The 22,519-nt window shown below is 36.1% G+C and overlaps 1 protein-coding gene across 2 annotated transcripts in view; it reads left to right on the top strand.

The window, feature by feature from the left end:
• EFCAB13 (EF-hand calcium binding domain 13) overlaps positions 1-22,519 on the top strand; it is a 112,753-nt gene that overhangs the window by 15,687 nt on the left and 74,547 nt on the right. For both annotated transcript variants that reach the window (XM_042917168.1, XM_042917169.1), the window contains exons 4-8: positions 5,765-5,879; positions 8,392-8,522; positions 9,319-9,401; positions 11,481-11,624; positions 20,366-20,440. In XM_042917168.1, the coding sequence (XP_042773102.1) occupies positions 5,765-5,879; positions 8,392-8,522; positions 9,319-9,401; positions 11,481-11,624; positions 20,366-20,440 (548 nt within the window). The remainder of the gene's footprint in view (positions 1-5,764; positions 5,880-8,391; positions 8,523-9,318; positions 9,402-11,480; positions 11,625-20,365; positions 20,441-22,519) is intronic.

The following is a 22,519-nucleotide window of genomic DNA, read 5'->3' on the forward strand; positions in this document are numbered from 1 at the left end:
ATGATTCAGTCTTGTATGTTTCTAGAAATTTATAAATTTCTTTTAGGTTATCTAATTTGTTGGCATATAATTGTTCATAGTAATTTCTTATGAGCTTTAGTATTTCTGTTATCAGTTGAATGTCTCCTCTTTATTTCTGATTTTATTTGAGACTTTTCTTTTTTTCTTAGTCTAGTAAGATTTGTCAATTTTGATTATTTTTTCAAAAGACAAACCCTTAGCTTCTTTTATCTTTTCTATTGTCTTTTTAGTCTATATTTCTGAGCTTTGTTATTTCCTTCCTTCTATTAACTTTGGGCTTAGTTCCTTTTTCCCTTCCAGTTCCTTGAGGTATAAAATTAAGTTGTTTATTCGAGATCTTTCTTTTTTCTTTTTTTTAAGTTTTATTTTTTAACGTTTATCCATTTTTGAGACACAGAGACAGAGTGTGAGTGGGGGAGGGGCAGAGAGAGAGAGAGACACAGAATCCAAAGCAGGCTCCAGGCTCTGTGCTATCAGCTGTCATGTGAGATCATGACCTGAGCTGATCGGACTCTCAACCAACTGAGCCACCCAGGTGCCCCTCTTTTTTCTTTATGTAGGTGTTTATCTCTATAAACATTTTTCTTAGAACAGCTTTTGCTGCATCCAATAAGTTTTGGTATACTGTGTTTTCATTTACTTTGTCTCCAGGTATTTTTTATTTCCCTTTTGATTTTCTCTTTGACCAATTGGTTGTTCAGGAACATATTGTTTAATCGCTACATATGTGATTTTTTTCATTTTTTTTCTTGTAATTGATTTCTTGTTTTATACCTTTGTGGTCACAGAAGATGTTTGATATGATTTCAGTCTTCTTAAGATTTTAAAGACTTGTTTGGTGGCCTAACAAATTATCTATCCTGGAGAATGTTGCATGTGTGCTTGAGGAGAATGTATATGCTGCTGCTGTTGGATAGAATGCTCTCTATATGTCTGTTAGGTCCATTTGGTTTCCAGTATAGTTGAAGTTCAATGTTCTCCTTCATTTTTCTCTAGTTAGTCTATCTACTGTTGAAAGTGGGGGTATTTAAGTGTCCCTTACTATTGCTGCATTGCTGTCTATTTCTCCCTTCAGATCTGTTAGTATTTGTTTTATATGTTTAGATGCTCTAATATTGGATACATAAACACTGCAATTGCTATATCCTCTTGATTAATTCACCCCTTTATCATTATGTAATGATTCTTGTTTGTCTCTTGTTGTAATTTTTGGCTTAAAAACATACATTGAGGGACACATGAGTGGCTCAGTCGGTTGAGCGTCCGACTTTGGCTCAGGTCATGATCTCACAGCTCGTGGGTTTGAGCCCCACATCAGGCTCTGTACTGACAGCTCAGAGCCTGGAGTCTGCTTCGGGTTCTGTGTCTCCCTGTCTTTCTGCCCCTAACCCACTTGCATTCTGTCTCTGTCTCTCTCAAAAATAAATAAACATTAAAAAAAAAACAACATCCATTGATGGGAGCACCTGGGTGGCTCAGTCAGTTAAGCGTCCAACTTCAGCTCAGTTCATGCTCTCACGGTTCGTGAATTGGAGCTCCACATGGGGTTCTGTGCTGACAGCTCAGATTCAGATTCTGTGTCTCCCTCTCTCTCTCTGCCCCTCCCTCAATCATGCTCTGTCTCTCTCTCTCAAAAATAAACATTAAAAAAAAAACACGTATTGAGGGGTGCCTGGGTGGCTCAGTTGGTTAAGTGACTGACGTTCGCTCAGGCCATGATCCCATGGTTCATGGGTTTGAGCCCCGTGTTGCTCTCTGTGCTGACAGCTCAGAGCCTGGAGCCTGCTTTGGATTCAGTGTCTCCCTCTGTCTCTGCCCCTCCCCCGCTCACTCTCTGTGTGTCTCTTTCTCTCAAAAATAAACAAACATTAAAAAAATTTAAAAAGCAAAAAACAAAAAATATTTATTGAAATTTATTTTGTCTAATATGACTATAGCTAGATTTGCCCTCTTTTGGTTTCCATTTTCATGGAATATCTTTTTCCATCCCTTCACTTTCAGTCTATAAGTGTCCTTAAAGCTACAGGGAGTCTCTAGGAGGCAGCAGATATTTGGGTCTTTTTTTTTTTTTCTTTTAATCTATTCAGCCACTCTGTCTTTTGATTGGAGAATTTAGTCCATTTACATTGAAGGTGATTATTGATAGGTATGGACTTACTGTTGCCATTTTGTTGCTTGTTTTCTGGCTTGGTTGCTTGTTTTCTTTGTTCCTTTCTTCCTCTTACTCTCTCCCTTTGTGATTTGATGATTTTCTCTAGTGATATACTTAAAATTATATTTTTTAACTTTTAAGTAATCTTTACAACCAATGTGGGGCTCAAACTTACAACCTCGAGATCAAGAATCACATGTTCCACTGACTGAGCCAGCCAGGTGCCCTTCTAGTGATATACTTTGATTCCTTTCTTTTTATCTTTTGTATATTTACTGTAGGTTTCTGCTTTGTGGTTACCATAAGGCTTATATAAAACATTGGGGCGCCTGGGTGGCTCAGTCGGTTAAGCGTCCGACTTCGGCTCAGGTCATGATCTCGCGGTCCGTGAGTTTGAGCCCCGCGTCGGGCTCTGTGCTGACAGCTCAGAGCCTGGAGCCTGTTTCAGATTCTGTGTCTCCCTCTCTCTGACACTCACATTCATGCTCTGTCTCTCTCTGTCTCAAAAATAAATAAACGTTAAAAAAAAAAAATTTAAAACATCTTATAAGCCTATTTTAAACTGGTAACAACTTAACTTCAAATGTATACAAAAGTTCAGCATTTTAACACCTCACTCTCATTTTGTTTTTGATGTCACCACTTACATCTTTTTATATTTGTGTATCCATTAACAGATTATTGTTGTTTTTAATACATTTATCTTTTAACCTTTATGTGAGAGTTATATGTGATTTACCTTCCACCATTACAAGATTTCAGTATTCTGAATTTAACTATATGTTTACCTCTACCAGTGAGATTTACACTTTCATTTGTTTTCATGTTACTAATTAGCATCCTTTCATTTTAGCTTGAAGAACTCCCTTTAACATTTCTTTTTTCTTTTTTAATGTTTATTTATTATTTTTGAGAGAGAGAGAGAGACAGTGTGAGCAAGGGAAGGGCAGAGAGAGAGGGAGACACAGAATCTGAAGCAGGCTCCAGGCTCTGAGCTTTGAGCACAGAACCTGACATGGGGCTCGAACTCACGAGCTATGCGATCGTGACCTGAGCTGAAGGTGGACGTTCAACCGACTGAGCCACCTCGGCACCCCCACTTTAACATTTCTTATAAGGTCAGTCTATCTAGTGTGATGAACTCCTTTAGCCTTTTTTTTTTTTTTTTTTTTTGTCTGGGAAACTATCTGTCTTTCGGTTCTGTAGGACAGCTTTGGGGGGTAGAGTACTCTTGGTTGGCAAGTTTTTGTTTTTGGTTTTTTTTGCCCCCAGGATTTTAAATATACCATACCACTGCCTTCTGGCCTGCAAGGTTCCTGCTGACAAATCTGGTGATAATCTCATGGAGAATCCCACTATTCCTTTATGTTCAGTGACAAAAGGCAAAATAATTATTTCTAGAACATCGCAATAAAACTTGTCACCTAGGAAGGAATGGGAGATGGTGGAAGTGTTCCTTTACATTCTTTCATTAGCACTGTATAAACTAGGTTACCTGGGAGACACAATGCCCTAGAAGAATAGGATACAGAACAAATGTTTTCACTTATTCATTATTTATAGTAAGTCATCCCAATTCTGTAAAATGTTTGAGGCAGCTCATAACATAAACACACTTATACTTTAGAAAAATAATAAAGGATTTGAAAAATCATGTAGTAATGTGGAAATCATAATTATTCCAGAAATATGAAGATCTCAATGGAGATATATGGGGAGAGGATGGGTGATATAAAGTAGCAGTAGATTCTAGATTATGACTCACTTGTGTGTTATAAAATCAACTTAGGAGGTCACTAACTGGTATTTTGTTTAAAAAGAAATTTGAATAATATTGAAGACACTAGAGTGTTTTTCACATAATAAGTATTATTTTGTGAAATTACTTCAGTTCTCTCTCTTTGTATATGTGTACTACATCTCAATAGAAATGTATTTTATACTCTGGGTCGTAATCAAAAGAGTTAAAGTCATTCCCTTTGTGAGTGGAGGACTGCAGAGGAGACTAATAATAGGGCAGATTCAGGGGGCTAAGAGCAAGGTAATGGCACTCTCAGGGCAGGAATTCATGGGATTAGATTTAAAGGGATAGAGAGTCAAAAGGGCAAGGTACCTGCTAAGGAAGGGCAGTGAGGTAGGTGCATGATAAAAATTACCTCTACATCACAATTTTGCTTGGGGCCAAATTCATCTGAAGATGTTATAGATTCAATCCTATCATTGTCCTTTGTATTACTTAAGTAGCCCTTGTATAGCAGGTTACTCTAAAAAGGAGCCACTTCTGCTAAAGAGCTTTTAGTTTTGCTTTTAGTTCCTTTATAAGGAAGAATAAGGTATTTCTTATAAAATACTGAGTTATAGACCAATTGATGGGAGTTCTGAATAGGAACAAGCCTGTGGTTTGCATAGTGACTATCAAATTTATCTACACGTTAAAATCACCTGGCTATCTTTTTTAAGTTTTAATTTGAATTCCAGTTAACATATAGTATAATACTAGTTTTAGGTGTACAGTTTAGTGGTTCAACACTTAATCTGTTGAAGTTAATCTGATCAAGTCTTTAAAATTCTACAACTATGGTGATATAATTAGCAAAATCCAGACTGGAAAATCTATAGTACAAATTGCCTGGCAATAGTGATAATGAGGATGATAAAAGACTTGGAAAAAGAGCCTATAGATAAAAAAAGAGATCTAAAAGACACATCAATCAACAAACTGTAATGGTGACCTTACTGAATCCTTATGCAGAGTGTTAATAAATTTTGACATTTATGAAACAATTGGAAATTTGAACACTGACCATGTTTGATGATACTAAGAAATTATTGTTAACTTTTAGGGTGTCATAATTGTGTTTTAAATGTGGTTTTTTAAAAGAAAAAACACCTTGGGGCACCTGGGTGGCTTATTAAGCGTCTGACTTCTGCTCAGGTCATGATCTCGCAGTTTGTGAGTTCGAGCCCTGCGTTGGGAGCCTGGGGCCTGCTTCGGATTCTGTCTCTCTTTCTCTCTCTCTCTCTCTCTCTGCCCTTCCTCTGCTTGTGCGCTGCCTCTCTCACAAATAAACATTAAATTTTTTTTTTCAAAAATAAAAGAAAAAGCACCTTGTAGAAATTAATATTAAAATTTTCACTCATGAAATAATATGATGTTGGAATTTGCTTCAAAATAATAAGAAACTGGAGTAGGGATATAGCTGAAATAGGATTGCCTATTATTGAAGCTGGGTGATGGGTACATGGGAAGATTGTCACATTATTCTTTTTCACGTCTATTTATTTTTGAGAGACAGAGACAGAGCATGAGTGGGGGAGGGACAGAGAGAGAGGGAGACACAGAATCTGAAGCAGGCTCCAGACCCTGAACTGTCAGCACAGAGCCCAATGCGGGGCTCCAACCCATGAACCATGAGATCATGATCTGAACCAAAGTCACTTAACCGACTGACCCACCCAGTCGCCCCAATCATCACATTAGTCTGTCTACTTTTGTATATGCTTGAAATTTTCTATAGGTAAAAGATGAAAAAAAGAAAAAGTAAGAAAAAAAGCAACTCAGGAATTATTCCAATTTTCTGTGCAATTTAGGTATGAAACATCAATATTCCTCTGTGGAGAAGAGAAATCCTCTGATTTTTCAGGAGAGAAAAAGTTCAGAAGAAAGAAAAGTTTACAAGTACAGTTGCATACTGAAAGAACTGAGGTACATATGATCTGAAAATGTTTTACTTTTGAGCATTGTTTTTAGCTTTCAAACATTCCATCACATTTTAGTCCAAGTATTGAAATGTCACATCAATCAAAATCATTTTTTTTTTTGAGAAGAGAGAGAGAGTGTGAGCAGGGGAAAGGGGCAGAGGGGCAGAGGAAAAGGGAGAGAGAGAATCCTAAGCAGGCTCCACACCCAGCCTGGAGCCTGACGTGGACTTGATCTCATGACCATGAGATCATGACCTTAACTGAAATTTGTGCAGACACTTAACCTACTGAGCCACCTAGGTACCCCTGAAATGTCACAATCTTAAATATTTCTTCTTCTTTCTCTTCCTTCCCCTGTTCCTCCTCTTTTTCTTCCTCCTCCTCCTCCTCCTTCTTCTTTTTTTTTTTTTTTTTTTACAAAAAATGTAACAAGGAACCCATTCAGAAGAATATGACATTTTCCCCTTCCTTCTCCATTAGATCTTTATTTTTATTACTATACTCTCTGTTAACACTTCTGCTGTTGTAACAGTGACCCTGAGCATTCCTTGGCTGTGGCAGCATAACTTTAATCTTGGCCCCCATCTTGCTCTATATATGGTCTTCTCCCCTGTGTTTATATCTCAAGTCTCCTTCCATTTTTATAAACACTTCATTGTATATCTCATCTTGAGATCCTTAACTTTGTTCCCTCTCCACAGACCTTTTATCCAAATAAAGTCACATATACAGGTTCCAAGGATTAGGACATGGACCTATCTTTTTGGGGCCACCATTCAGCCTGCTTCATTCACTATATGATGTACTTAGATATACTGTCTATCTCATCTGGGTAATTTCTCCCATCTGCTTTCTCGTTTATCTTTCTCCAGCTGAATATAATCTCTAGTTTAAATTGTCTATTGAGAATTTAATTTCAGTGCTTATATTTTTTACCTCTAGAAACTTTATTTGGTTCTTCTTTTTTTTTAATTAAAAAAAAATTTTTTTTAACGTTTATTTATTTTTGAGACAGAGCGAGACAGAGCATGAACGGGGGAGGGTCAGAGAGAGAGGGAGACACAGAATCTGAAACAGGCTCCAGGCTCTGAGCTGTCAGTCAGCACAGGGCCCGATGCGGGGCTGGAACTCATGGACCGCGAGATCATGACCTGAGCCGAAGTCGGACGTTCAACCAACTGAGCCACCCAGGCGCCCCTGGTTCTTCTTTTTAAAAAGAATTTTTTTTTTAACATTTATTTATTTTTGAGAGACAGAGAGAGACAGAGCATGAGCAGGGGAGAGGCAGAGAGAGAGGGAGACACAGAATTTGAAGCAGGCTCCAGGCTTTGAGCTTTGCGCACAGAGCCTGACGCGGGGCTTGAACTCACAAACCGCCAGATCATGACCCGAGCCGAAGTCAGACGCTCAACCGACTGAGCCACCCTGGAACCCCCATTTGGTTCTTCTTATAATCTGCCTTATGTCGTGTTTTTTGGTCATGTTCTTTAGTTGTTTCAAGACTGATACCTGATAAATATAATATAAAGTCCCTGGTGGATCTAAATCTTCTGTTTATTGCTTTGTCTGCTTCTTACTCATTAACTTATGTCCTTGGGTGCTTTGTACTTTTTTTTATTTTCTCATATATTGTTGATCTAAATCTGTGGGAATCTCACGTGAGTCTGGATCTAGAGTATTCTCCTCCAAGAGAATTTGAATTCTCTTCTGCACTGCACTTCAGAGATGTGATGAACATGGGACAACTTTAAATGACTTTTTTGGTTTCTATTCTCCTACCCCACATATTTAGTGTAGATTTGAGTTCTGTACTTGTGTGGGTAGATCTATCACTATAACTAATCCAGAGGAGTACTCTTTCTTCTCTCTCTCTCTCTTTTTTTTCCAGCCTGGAGCTGAGACAAAGACAGATTTTACTCTGCATACTTCTGTGCTTCAAAAGGGGCCTAGACTCCATGTAAACAAGGTTCTAGGCTCCACGTAAAATTGAAGACACCTATTATTACAGTCCTCATTTTCTAAAGTGATGCTTTTCTGTCTACCCAGCTACTTGCCACTTTTGAATCATGCTTATGCATATACATGTTAAGTGGATAATTTTCTCAGTCATGAGGATGATTTAAAGCATAAGTACCTGTGTTATTTGAATAACTGTGTTGATTCTCCACATTATTTTGCTCATCTAGTCAAAGCCCATATATGTAGCCTAGAATCTGGTGGTCTTCTCTTCACTATACCATAGATTTGCCCTGCTTTGTGAAATCCACTATTTTAAATTGACACGACATTAATAAGGTGGTTTAGTTGCATACTTAGAAAAACATGACTCTGCAAAAAAAATTCTATAGTTTATTTAAAATTTTAGTGTATGTAAACTCTAATTCCATTACAAAAAGCAATTTTACATCAGTGAGGAACCCAGATATGATTAGCTATCTTTTTAAGAGGTTTATTTTCCAGTAATGCTGGTTTACCAGTGTGATCTCAGGCACCAACATTCCTGCATTTGGCTCTAGATTGCCTCTTCCTCAGTGAAGCTGTTGAAGGAGAAGATGACTAAGAAAGAAAGGTCTTCACTCAAGTTTCCGAATCAGTACAGTGTTCACAAGACTTTATCACCCCTTTGTACATCTTCCTCAATTATTCGGTATTTAAATCATTGTTGTTTTTTTTTTTTTTTTCCCTTAAATGTTGCATTAAGATTTGGGTTTTTCTTTTCAGAATCATCTATCATTTCCACATAAAGTATGCAAAATAGTTTGTGCAAACTAAGACTATGCTCTAGGGAGGGTGGCGTAGAGCTAAGATCACTGTATGTGGAATTCAAAAACTTAACGTTGGGTCCTTATTGACCTCACTTGCTAGCTTAGGCTCTTGTACAATTCACTTTATATCTCTGGGCCTCAGTCTCCACATCTGTACAAGAATCTTGTACTAGACGGACCCTTGAGATTTCTTCTAACACTAACATTCTATGATTTGAGTTATTTACATGTTAGGTGATTAGATAAATCATCTTTTCAAAAAATTTTTACTGACAGGTTGTGGAATCTGGGATTCTTTGCTATTTAAAGATACTCTTGTTTTTCCTTTCTATAATAACTTTCTATAAAATTTGCTGTGACTTGAATTAAGAGTAGCAAAAATTGGACGACAGCCAAAGGATAGTGAATCATGGGCACTGCTTACTGACCAGGGTAAATTCTGCTCCATAGAGAGATGTCTAAAAGAAGCAAGGTGGGAATTCTGGGATGAAGAGTATATAATTCACTATCACTTGGATGGTCTTTTAACAAAGGTTTTTATGGAGTAAGAGACTGGAGAATCTCAAACTGTTGATAGGCTTGCTAATATTTTAATGGAAAAATGGCATAAATATTTTGTGTGTGTGGTGTTTTGTTTCGTTTTTGTGCTGCTTTCTAATGTGGCTGTTTCTTTGACAGGAAAAGGGAAATGGTTTCTAGCCTCTGCAAGACATCATATAATGAAGTACCTCAAGGACACTTACACTCACAAGAATTAAGCGGTAATAATAGATTCTAGAACTTCTTGAATAAATTACCTGATTGTGTACATTTTAGAAATTGTTTCAGTGATTAGTGTCGCTTTCTTTACTCCTAATGGCATATGATATCAACTAATATTACATGATGTGACAAATGCTGTAGTCTGTGAGTAAGCATAAGCAAACTAGGTAAAATAAGGATTCATAAATGTCTTTTTTTAGAAATATCTTCTGTTATATTGATAGGCAAAATGTAACATATGTGCTTATTTTAGTTAAAATATTTTGGGAAAAAAGTGTGAATATTACATCCAATGAATATATTAGTAAGCACTAGAGTCACTGATTTTACTAGGACTTAGTTCTTGGTACATAGTACCCTTCACTTCTTTTTTTTCCCCCTTCACTTCTTGACACTGAACTCTCCCGTATCTTGGGCCTCTCCTTTATATTTATGGAGTCATTTAGCATATTTTTCCTTTCTGATCATCATATTAGGCATCTTTTTATTTTTTTTTTCATAAGTAATCTCTGTGCTCAACGTGGGCCTTAAACTCACAACCCTGAGATCAGAAGTTGCGTGTTCTACTAACTGAGCCAGCCAGGTGCCCCTATGTTAGGCATCTTTTCTTTTTTTTTTTAATTTTTAATGTTTATTTATGTTTGAGAGAGAGAGACAGACAGACAGAACGTGAGCAGGGGAGGGGCAGAGAGAGAGGGAGACACAGAATCGTAAGCAGCCTCCAGGCTCTGAGCTGTCAGCACACAGCCCAATGTGGGGCTTGAACTCACGAACCACGAGATTATGACCTGAGCTGCAGTTGGATGCTTAATCAACTGACTCACCCATGTGCCCCAGACATCTTTTATCCTCCAGTTTTATTGGGATATAATTAAGATGTAGCACTGTGTAAGTTTAAGGTGTATAGCATAATGACTTGACTTACATATGTTGTGAGATGATTACCACAGTAAGTTTAATTAATATCCATCATCTCATATAGATACAGAAAAAAAGGAAAAAAAGTTTTCCTCATGAGGAGAACTGTTAGGATTGTAAACAACATCCATAGCCTTCCCTATTTTCTCATTGGAGAAGAGTCCCTTTCATGTCACTAATCCCTTCACTCTTAATTTTCTTTCATTGAATTTTCTTATGCTTCCTCAGGGACTGTGTCAATATTATACTCTATGTTTTTCAAAGAAGCTTCTTGAAAGAGTTGGTTTCCTTAATTATTTATTTCCTTCCTATTTCACTGAAACCTGGTTTCCACCCCTAATACTCTACTAAAACTCCTGTTATTAAAGCCATCGTGGGGCGCCTGGGTGGCTCAGTCGGTTAAGCGTCCAACTTCGGCCCTGGTCATGATTTTGCAGTTCATGGGTTCGAGCCTCACATAGGTTGTTCTGACAGCTCAGAGCCTGGAGCCTGCTTCAGACTCTGTGTCTCCCGCTCTCTCTCTGCCCCTCCCCAGCTTGCACTCTGTTTCTCTCTCTCTCTCAAGAATAAGTAAACATTAAAAAAAACACATTGTTATCAATATGTTAGTCTTTCTCTGGTATTTAGCACTGTCATCTAGCACCTCTTTTTCTGAAAACTAAGGGTAGTACCCACTGAACTAAATTCAGTTTAATTCAACAGACATTTTTTGAGGATCTGTTCTGAAGTAGACACTGGCACTTGAAGAATGAAAAATCTTGCCCCCTAGAGCCTGATAGTTGAGTGAGGGATATTGACATGCAAGCAATCACAATACCAATAGCTTTGTCTGAGATATGTACCAAGTGATATGGGAGCATGGAAGAAGGATTTAAACATTCCCAGGGAAAATGGTGACTGCCTTTGCTATGTGAGCTTTGCATGACTTTTCTCAGTTTCTGAGAGTTGTTTAGGAAACTTGTAGACTTGGAGGTCATTAACTCTAGACATACCTAAAGAAATCATGAGATTGATTTTAAAGCAAAGAATTAGAACACAAAGACTTGCTCCTCTTTCTTCCTTTACTGATCATTGTTGTTTTTTTCATTGGGAGAGAGTGTAGCGGGGTTGACGATAATTATTCGTTTGAATTAATTAACCGTTTTGTCGTGTGTATTTAGCACTTCAGAAGGCCTGTAAAATTTTTAGCAAAATTCAAAGTGGTAAAATTTATGTGAATGATCTGCCAATGATCCATCACACCTTGAAGATTTTTATAAGTGATTCGGAAATGCAAAAGGCACTAAAGACTGTTGATATTGATGGTAAGTTTTGTGTTTTCATTATTAGTTTAAGGTTTGCAAACATGGATGTAAGTTCTATGTTGGTCAGATTAATTACAAATCATAGGAAAGCTAAGCTTTATAATATGTTCTAAAAACTTTTTTTGCACATTTACGATAATATTAAAAAATTGGGCCTCCGGTACAATTGGATTGGTTGATTACTAGATTGGATTATGACATACTTTCATCAACATCTGATATTTTTAGACTTTTAATTTTTGCTACTTGCATACGATAGGGAAGATTTCTTAAGGCAAAAGTGTTTGAGTATAAAAGACCAGATTAATATATTTATGTTAAAATTAAGAACTTTTATTTATCAAAAGACACTTTAAAGTAAAAAGACAAGTTATGAACTTGGAAATATTTGCAATTCACAGAAGTGACTAGTGATTAGTTTTCAGAATGTGTAAAGAACTCATACAAATTAGTAACAAACAATGGAATAGAAAAGTGAGTAAGACACATGGATAAGAATATCACATAAAAGAAAATATATGTAGCCAATAATCATATAAAAATATTTTCCATCCTCAGTAGTCAAAAAAATGCAAATCAAAATCCTAATAATTTTATTTTAAAACCTCTGGAAAAGTAATTGTTCTTTTGTTGTCAGTGTCCAATACTTAAAGAAGTAAATAATAAATAGAGAACTGATTACATTTACAGATCATTCCAAGCTTATTAAGGAGGAGAAATAAGTTTAGAATAAAAATGGTATAGATAAGTTGAAGGATTGGTCAGAAATAAAATAAACTTAATACCAACAATGACACAGTAATACTCTGAGGTTAAAAGCATCAAGCTACTCAAATAAAAGATGTGGATTGGTTATTATAAAAAATTTGTAGATGGAGAATACTAGGAGTCAAATGGACCACCAATAGAATGTTACTTAGCAACCTAACAGGAATTGACAAGTTACAATAGCGTGCATTCGTCTATCTATCCGAGTCACCCCAACATTTTTTGAGTGTCTACTGTGCACAACTTTCAGAGGGTACAAAAATAAAATAAATATAAATCTAACTTTTAGAAAGACTAAAAAGCAACTCTATTTTTTCTGACATGTTTATTTATCCATATGTTAATTCTCTTGACATATAATTTTTTGGAGATTTATTATTAAAATAATTATTCAAAGTGGAAATAACTTTATTCTCTGAAAGCATAGGAGAATAGAAAGGAGAAAATAAAACTTATGTGTAATCCCACTACCCAGAGCTGAACTTTGGTATTTTTACATATATTTTTCTAGGATTTTTCTAAGCATGTGTGTGCGTGTATGTGTGTAACTGTGGTATATACATATGCATAAACACATAATTAGAAAAAATATATGTTGACTCACATGCATACAATTTTGTTACCTTTTTCTATTAACTTTATATGTTAGGCAACTTTCCATGTAAATAAATACAGATCCACACTGCCTTTTTAAATGTTTAATAACATTTATTCATTTTTGAGAGAGAGACAGAGCATGAGTGGGGGAGGGGCAGAGAGAGTGGGAGACACAGAAGCAGAAGCAGGCTCCAGGCTCTGAGCTGTCAGCACAGAGCCCGGCGTGGGGCTCGAACTCACAAACCGCAAGATCATGACCTGAGCCGAGGTTGGACGCTTAACCGACTGAGCCACCCAGGCACCCCAACACTGCCTTTTTAAATGGCTGTGTGCCAGGGTCCAGCCCCAGCAGGTCCTGGGGTTCCTGAAGGATTCACGGTGTCGGCGAAAATAACAAATGGACACGGACAACAACAGTGTGTTAGACTGGCCGCTTTATTGCGGCAAACGTGGCATTATGTTTGTTAGCAATTTCCTTGTAGCGTGCGTCATCTATGTTTCTTGGCTTTACCTAATTCTAAAAATGTTCCTTTGTGTAATCACCCATTAAGGGACAACATGGTTATTTTCTTGTAACGTTACAAGAAATTGATTAATTTCTTCATATTATTTTCATTATGTATCTATGTTTATTTATAGTCTATAAAGCATTTGCTTTGCTATTTTCATGAAAGGTCATCTATCTCTCAACACCTCAAGTGGAACATTTACAGGGACATGACTTCTTAATTGTTTCTTTGAACCATTTGCGTATAAGGAACAAAAGTTATTCGCTTTGGTCCGGGGTGCCAGGAGGGAGCCAAGAGGGCCCTGGGAACCCACGCCTTATGCGCTCCCAGGGAGACAGTGTATACCTAGGAACTAATGAACCATTCTGTACCTTAACCCACCAGGTCCAGTTATCATCTGGAATGCCTCCTGGGGGCCAAGTGGGCCTAGGGGTTGGAGTAATTTGTATCCATAGATACATTCCTTTGTTGCCAGGGTGGGGATTTCAAATCCATTTGTCCCCCTCCCTGGCTGGGAAATATATGGGGCTATCCTTCCTTTAGGTAGGGGAGTCTTTACAGGGGGTGGCAAGGGCTGGATATAGGCCCGCATAATTTCCCTGCGGAATCTTATTTCTTTCCCCCGTGGTCCTTTTCCCAGGGGGCCTGTCATGGGCAATTCCCCAACCGACAAATCCCCAGGTACTTTCATTGGTAGGGGGGCTTCCCTGACCAATGCTAAGGCCAAATTACATAAAAGCAGGAGTACGAGAAGCTTCGCTGTCGGTGCGCCACCATGCAGTCCCGATCCGTCCACCGCCCGGGCCCTGCCATCAGGCTGGTTGGAGAGCTTGGCTTTTGGCAGCTGTGAATTATTCTGTGGAACAGATCAAAGCACAAAAACAAATTGTTTTGAAAAATAAGCTATATAACAAATAATCTAAATAAATATGTTATTTCTAATATTTTTGCTGTTATAAGCTGGGTTTTTTCTCTTTATCTCATCAGGCAAAAGATAGGTTACTAAAATTGAAATTGCTAGGTCAAAGGATGTGAACATTTTAAGGCTTTTAAGTAATACTGTTATTAGAAATTCAGGGGCACCTGGGTGGCGCAGTCGGTTGAGCGTCCGACTTCAGCCAGGTCACGATCTTGCGGTCGGTGAGTTCGAGCCCTGCGTCAGGCTCTGGACTGATGGCTCGGAGCCTGGAGCCTGTTTCCGATTCTGTGTCTCCCTCTCTCTCTGCCCCTCCCCCGTTCATGCTCTGTCTCTCTCTGTCCCCAAAATAAATAAAAAACGTTGAAAAAAAAATTAAAAAAAAAAAAAAGAAATTCAAAGCAATAAATCTTTAGAACTTTAGATTTCAAGACTTCAGATGGAGTTTCTTCCAATTACCTGGATTTACCGTTGGGGAAACTGAGGGACAGAAAGATAAAAGTCTACTCCAAAGCCATACAACCTATTTTACTTTATTTGTTTTTATTTTATTTTAATTCCAGTTAGTTAGCATACAGTGTTGTATTAGTTTCAGGTGTACAATATAGTGATTCAGCAATTCCCTATATTACACAGTGCTCATCAAGATAAGTATACTTTTCATCCCCTTCACCTATTTCATCCATCCCCTCATCCACTTTCCCTCTGGTAACCCCCAGTTTGTTCTCTATAGTTAAGAGTATGTTTGTTGGTTTGTCCTGTTCCCCACCCCCGCCCCCCACCACTTTGTTCATTTGTTTTGTTTCATAAATTCTACATGTGAGTAAAATCATATGCTATTTGTGTTTCTCTGACTGGCTTATTTCACTCAGCATTATACTCCCTAGCTCCATCCATGTTTTTGCAAATGGCAAGATTTAATTCCTTTTATGGCTGAATAATATTCCATTGTATGTGTGTGTGTGTGTGTGTGTGTGTGTGTGTGTGTGTATATATATATACACACACACACACACACACACACCACATCTTCATTCATCTATCGATGGACATTTGGACTGCTCCCATAATTTGGCTATTTTAAGTAATGCTGCAATAAACATAGGGATGCCTATATACCTATGAATTAATGTTTATGTATTCTTTGGGTAAATTCCCAGAGGTGCGATTACTGGATCATATGGTAGTTTTCATTTTTTGAGGAATCTCCATACTGTATTCCACAGTGGCTACACCAGTTTGCATTCCCACCAACAATGCACAAGGGTTCCTTTTTTTTTTCTACATCATTGCTAACACTTGTTTTTTCTTGTGTTTTTAAATTTAGCCATTTTGATAGGTGTGAGGTGATATCTCATTGTGGTTTTGATTTGCATTTCCCTGATGATGAGTGATGTTGAACACCTTTTCATGTGTCTGTTGGCCATATGTAGGTCTTCTTTGAAGAAATGTCTGTTCCTGTCTTCTGCCCATTTAAAATGGATTATTTGTTTTTCTGGTGTTGAATTATATAGGTTCTTTATATATTTTGGATACTAACCCTTTATTGGGTATGTCATTTGCAAACATCTTATCCCATTCAGTAGGTTATTGTTTAGTTTTATTGGTTGTTTCCTTTGCTGTACCAAAGCTTTTTATTCTGTGGTAATCCCAGTAGTTTATTTTTACTTTTGTTTCCCTTGCCTCAGGAGATGTATCTAAAAAGATGTTGCTATGGCTGATGTCAGAGAAATTACTGCCTCTGCTCTCTATTAGGATTTTTATGGTTTTAGGTCTAACATTTAAGTTCTTAGTCCATTTTGAACTTTTGTGTATAGTGTAAGAAAGTGGTCCAGTTTCATTCTGTTGCATGTTGCTGTCCAGTTTTCCCAACACCGTTTGTTGAAGGGACTCTCTTTTCCAAATGCATATTCTTGTCTCCTTTGTTGAAGATTAATTGGCCATTTAACTGTATGTTTACTTCTGTGTTTTCTATTCTGTTCCATTGATCTATGTGTCTATTTTTGTGCCAGTACCACACTGTTTTGATTACTACTGCTTTGTAATATAACTTGAAATCTGGAATTATGATACCTCCAGCTTTCTTTTTATTTTTGAAGGTTGTTTTGGCTATTTGGAGTCATTTCTGTTTCCATACAAATTTTAGGATTGTTAGTTCTAGTTCTGTGAAATGCTGTTGGTATTTTGATAGGGATTGCATTACATTTGTAGATTGCTTTGGGTAGTATGGATATTTTAACAATATTCTTCTAATTCGTGAGCCCGGAATGTCTTTCCATTTGTTTGTGTTATCTTCACATTCTTTCATCAATGTTTTATAGTTTTCTGAGTACAGATCTTTCACCTCCTTGCTTAAGTTTATTCTTGGTATTTTATTATTTTTGGTGCCATTGTACATGGGATTGTTTTCTTAATTTCTCTTTCTGCTGCTTCATTATTAGTGTCCATACAAACAATTTTAGATAACATATGTTAGTTTAAATTTTTATTCCTTAATTTTTACATTGAAAAAATGTAGACCTATATTGAATATCTTGGTAAAAATTGCAAATACAAGAAAAAGTTTAATAACTGAATATAAAGGTTTTTTTGTTTTAAGTTAGTATTTTTAGCTTAAAGAAGTTTACAAATTACAAAACGAAAATTATCTCTTCACCTCAATCTTTCCCTACAATTCTTCATAGTACACACTTAATAATTTGGTAGGTGTTTTTCCTGGATATTTGTTATATACATTTTAATTGGTCTCATATTGATTAATGGTGAAGTTACCTCTAAAATTTTTGCTATTACAAATAATGCTATAAAGAGCATCCTTGTTCATCAATTCTTGCACATTTGTGTAAATATTTTTATAGGATAGATTTCTAGAAATGAAGAAGCTGGGTCATAGGATATGCATATACCTATAGGAACATGGTTTATGTCAAGTCATGTTATCTTGTCCAGCTTTATTGAGATATAATTGACAAATATAAATTGCATATATTTAAAGTGTACAACATAATGATTTGATATACATATACATTGTGAAATGATTACCAGCTATCAAGTAAAGAACATCTCCATCACCTCACATAGTTACCTTTTTTGTGTGTGATGAGAACACTACTCTCTTAGGATATAGTCTCTCAGCAAATTTCAAAGATACAATATAGTATTATTAACTATAGTCACCATGCTGTACATCAGATTCCCAGAACTTGTTCATCTTATACCTAAAGTTTGTATCCTTTGACAAACATCTGCCCATTCCCTCCACCCTCCAGAATATGTCATATACATAGAGGTTACATTTTCTTTATTCATCTGTTGGTGAGCATTTAGGCTGTTTCCATTTCTTGGCTATTGTGCATAATGCTGCAATGTTTGAAGTGCACATAGCTCTTTGAGACAGTGCTTTTATTTCCTTTGGGTATATATCCAAAAGTGAGCTTGCTGGATGATATGATAGTTCTGTTTTTAATTTTTAGACAAAACCTCTGTACTGTTTTTGGAATTGGCTATTCCAATGGATTTTAAATTATCTGCATATTTTATAGTTTTATTGAGGTATATACTTGACATATTTAAAGTATACAATTTGAAAATTTCTACATATGTATATACTTGTGAAAACTCAATCCCATTATACCCCTTTGTAAGCCCCCATTCTCTTTCCACAACCCCCCCTCACTACTTCCCAAGCAAACACTAACCTGCTTCTGTCACTACAGATTGTTTGTATTTTCTAGAACTTTATATAAATGATATCATGCAGTAAGTACTCATTTTTTTAGTTTGATTTCTTTCACTCAGCTTAATTATACTGAGATTCATCTATGCTTTGGTACATATCAGGTTTATTTCTTTTTATTGCTAAGCAGCGTTCTCTCTTATGGATGTACCATGATTTGTTCATCCATTCATTAATTGATGATGTTTGGATTGCTTCTAGTTTTTGGCTATTACAAATAAAGCTGGTGTAAACATTCATTTATGTGTCTTTGTGTAGTCATATACTTTCACTTATCTTGGGTAAATACCTGATGGTAGGATAACTGGGTCATATGGTAGGTATATTTGAATTTTTTAGAAACTGCTAAACTGTGCTTGCAAAGCAGCTGAATTATTTTACATTGTTATGAACAATTTATGACAGTTTCAGATGCTTCTCATCCTTGTCAATCCTGGAATTGGTGAGCCTTTAAAAATTGTCATTCTAATAGATGTATGGTGTTTTCTCATTGTGGTTTTAATTTACATTTCCTGAATGATCAAATGATTTTGAATATATCTTCATGTGCTTTTTTTGCTACCTGTATATCTTATGCCCATTGAAAATGTGTTTGTGTTCCTACTATTGCATTTTGAATGTATATATTCTGAATACGAGTCCTTTACTGGATATGTGAGAGAGAGCACAGGCAAGGGAGGAATAGAGAGGAAAGAGAATCCCAAGCAGGCTCTGCCCTGTCAGCACAGAGCCCTATGCGGGGCTTGAACTCACCAACTGTGAGATCATGACCTGAGCCAAAATCAAGAGTCGGAATTTAACCAGCTGAGCCACCCAGCCACCCCAATTTTTGAAGAATATCTTTCAACTTAAGTTCATACTTCTGAAGAAGTCTAGTCTACAACTATTTCTTGTATGGATTGTGCTCTTGATGTTTTATCTATAAGGTTTTTGTTTAAACCTAAGTCACATAGAAGTCAGAAAACAAATCAAAATAATTGATTGAAATTTGCACAAATGTTTCATTGTTTCTTTGAAGGAAAGGAGAAACCACTCTCAAGTTATTACACTGAAAAAAAAATTTTGAGGTAGACAACTTGACAAATTTTCCAATCCAGAAAGTGTTTCTGTGGTTTAGAAATGAGAACAACTAAGCCTTGTCAATTTCTCTGAACGTAGAAGCCTGCAGACCACCAGAAGCACTGAAATGTTCTTTTATAAGTTACTTTGTTCAGATTACATTAATTTAAAATGTAAATTTATAATAAGTTTCTTCCAAACACAGATAAACCCTTTCAAAATTGGCCTCATTTACTATATGAAGAGGAAAATGACATTAGAGTTATTTAACTTGAAGAATCTTGAAAAATTAAGATGTTGCTTGACACAGATCTATGCTTGTCTAGAAAATGAGGCAGAAGAATCCTGATTCTGTGTTTTGTCACACTTTGTAAATCTGGATTTTCAGCTCTAGCTGCTCATCAGAGATGACCTGTGCATTAACATGCAGAAAAAAAAGCTCCATAATTTCAACTTCTCACTCAAACCAAGCAATAATTTCTTACTGAAATTTTCATTTGTACAATTTAGATTTCTTTCTTTCTTTTAATAAATGGGCATTACTTTTTGCGTGATAAATGAGATGATTTTTTGGATGAAGATTTTAATATTGTGCAATATTTTGTGCATTTGTTTAATGCATTTTGTGTGTGTGTGTGTGTGTGTGTGTAATGAGAGAGAGAGAGAGAGAGAGAGAAGAAAGGAGGAGAGGAGAGAAGGAGATGGAATGATTTGAGGCAAAGCTTTCATTAGAGTCTCATCTGGATCTGTAATCTCCCCTAAAACCACTGGTATAGAGGGTCTTAGCTAGAACACGATGAAATCAGTCCTATTCTTTTCAGGTAAAACCATTATATATGTAAAATTGACAAATTGCATGATTTTTTTGCACCTAATGACAAGTATAAAAATTAGAGCTTTGAGTAAAGAATATTGCAGTATCTTAAATTCTAATCTATATCATTTTGATTATTGCTGGGCACTATTTACTATATAATTAAAATGTGTAATTATGTTTTTATGATAGGTTTTCTTTTTACATTCTATATTTAATGTTAATGCTCCTCTAGACTATCAGTTAATTCTATTCACATTTTTAGTTTGCATTTTTATCTTATGTTCTTAATGAGTTTGCTAATGCAGTTTTTTTCCTTCTGTTTCTGAACCATTATTATAGTTAATGGAATGCTGGATTTTTCAGATTTCCTTAAGACTGTGAATGATGTTTGTTATTTGGTCTCCCAGGATCCAGGTAAAAAAAAATGATTCTTCAAAATTGCAGAAAAGAATGATGTTGATTGTCACTGATTTTAGGGTGGGATGGTTATATGAATTTATGTTTTTTTCAGATCTCTTACATAGTTTTTTCCCCTGTAGCCTAGGTTGAGAAAAATTAGACACGAGTTATTTCATAAAAGGCACTAAAAACCTGTCCACCCCAATTAGTATCCTAATTTTCTATCCATAATCTCCACTTATTCCTGCATGCAACTGCTAGATTTTCTTAACACACGATTTTTGTCATATCATTCTCCTGCTCAAAAATTTAGATGCTTTTCCTGTGATGAAATGAATGTGGTCCAAACCCTTATGCTTGACATCCTCACCCCCTTATAATTTTTCTTGCCACTTTCCTCTTGGTAGAATCTTTTCCAGGCAAGAACCCCATGCTCCAGTTATAGACACAAATGTCTATACATGCCAATTTCATTCTTGTTTCCAGGCCTTTCTTTGTTCATGTGTTTTTTTCTTTTTTTCCCTTTGAAATCTCATATCTGTTTTCTTCTCCATTGTGAATAGTACTTTCTTTGCTCTCTTTGGAATCTGCTTGCATTTCTCCCTAAAAATTTCCGACACTGATGGATCTCCTAACAACTTTTAGTTTACACTCCTATAAATAGCAAAGAAAGTGATTGGAAGAAATATTCATGTTACTGATAGAAACAGTGCTTCCAATATTCTGAGATCTCTAGGGTTTGTGACCTAATTTTAACAGTTCTTTGGGTTAAAACAAATCAAAACAAAAACCAGTTCCTTGGTTTTGCCATTAGGCAAGATCAAATTCCTATGATCTGTCCTTGGGATTATATATTTCTGTCAATCAGCCTGTATTTTCTTGGAATCAAGGATATATGAATGTGATAATCTTCATATACCTGGATAAGAAGCAAGAGGCAAGTAAAACTCTTTAATGTTTATTCATTAATGTAGTGAATGTTATTTAATACATTACCGTATGCATCAATTAGCAATATAGATGTGATGCTTGGCTTGCTTTCCCTCTTTGAATTTCTTCCTACTTGGCATTTTGATTAACTCCTATAGCACTGGGTTTCCTCTTTGTCTACTTGGTTTTCAGGTTATAGCTTTTTCTTGACTAGATTTGTAAGTGTGTTTGGGTGCCTAAGTACTGCCTGCTTGTCGAGCCACAGTTGAGCTATCATGTATTCCTTTGTTTTTCAAGTTCTGGTTTTCTATTTTGACCTTATTTATTATTTATGGTCAAATGTTCTGAGACCAACCAAGAAGTGCCAAATTTCTTTTCTTCCTCTTAAAACAGTATGCCTAATTCTCAAATACACTATTTTTAGTAAAATATCCAAGCAATATAATAGTATATAAATGTAAAATACCCTCTTTAATCCTTCCTATATTAAAGTTAATGTTGACTTTAGCATCTTTTATTATGTGCATTTATGAATGTATATATTTACATATTTTGTAAGAGAAAATGAGTTATCAGTTACTAGGCAGAAGAGAACTAGAGTACCTGGGTCTTATAGAGGCAAGTGAAAAGATCAAGCATACAGTTAGAAATCAAGAGACCCTAAGAAAATAAAAGGGAAAAATATGATCATCTTATACTGTAAGAGAAAGGGATCATGCTATGTACTTTGTTGTCTAGCATGATTTTTTTTTTTAACTGAGTAATATGTCTTGGAAAGTTTTCCCCATGCCAGTAAGTGTAGGTCAGCCTTTTACTTAAAAAAAATTGTTTTTAAGTTTATTTTTATTTATTTGGAGAGAGATACAGAGCAAGTGAGGGAAGGGCAGAAAGTAAGGGAGATAGAATCCCAAGCAGGCTCCATGCTGTCAGTGTAGAGCCTGATGTGGGGCTTGATCTTACAATCCATGAGGTCATGACCTGAGCCAGAATAGTCAGATGCTTAACCAACTGAGCCACTGAGGTGCTCGATCCTTTTATTTTTTAATAGCTGCATGGTGTCTGAAAAATGTAGATGTACTATAATTTATTTAACTAATCCTTTATTGATTCTAATTATCTTCCTATTAGAGACACTTTCACAATGAATATCTTTTCTTATATTTT

The sequence above is a fragment of the Panthera leo genome, chromosome E1 (genome assembly GCF_018350215.1).
Source record: "Panthera leo isolate Ple1 chromosome E1, P.leo_Ple1_pat1.1, whole genome shotgun sequence".
Classification (NCBI taxonomy): domain Eukaryota; kingdom Metazoa; phylum Chordata; class Mammalia; order Carnivora; family Felidae; genus Panthera; species Panthera leo.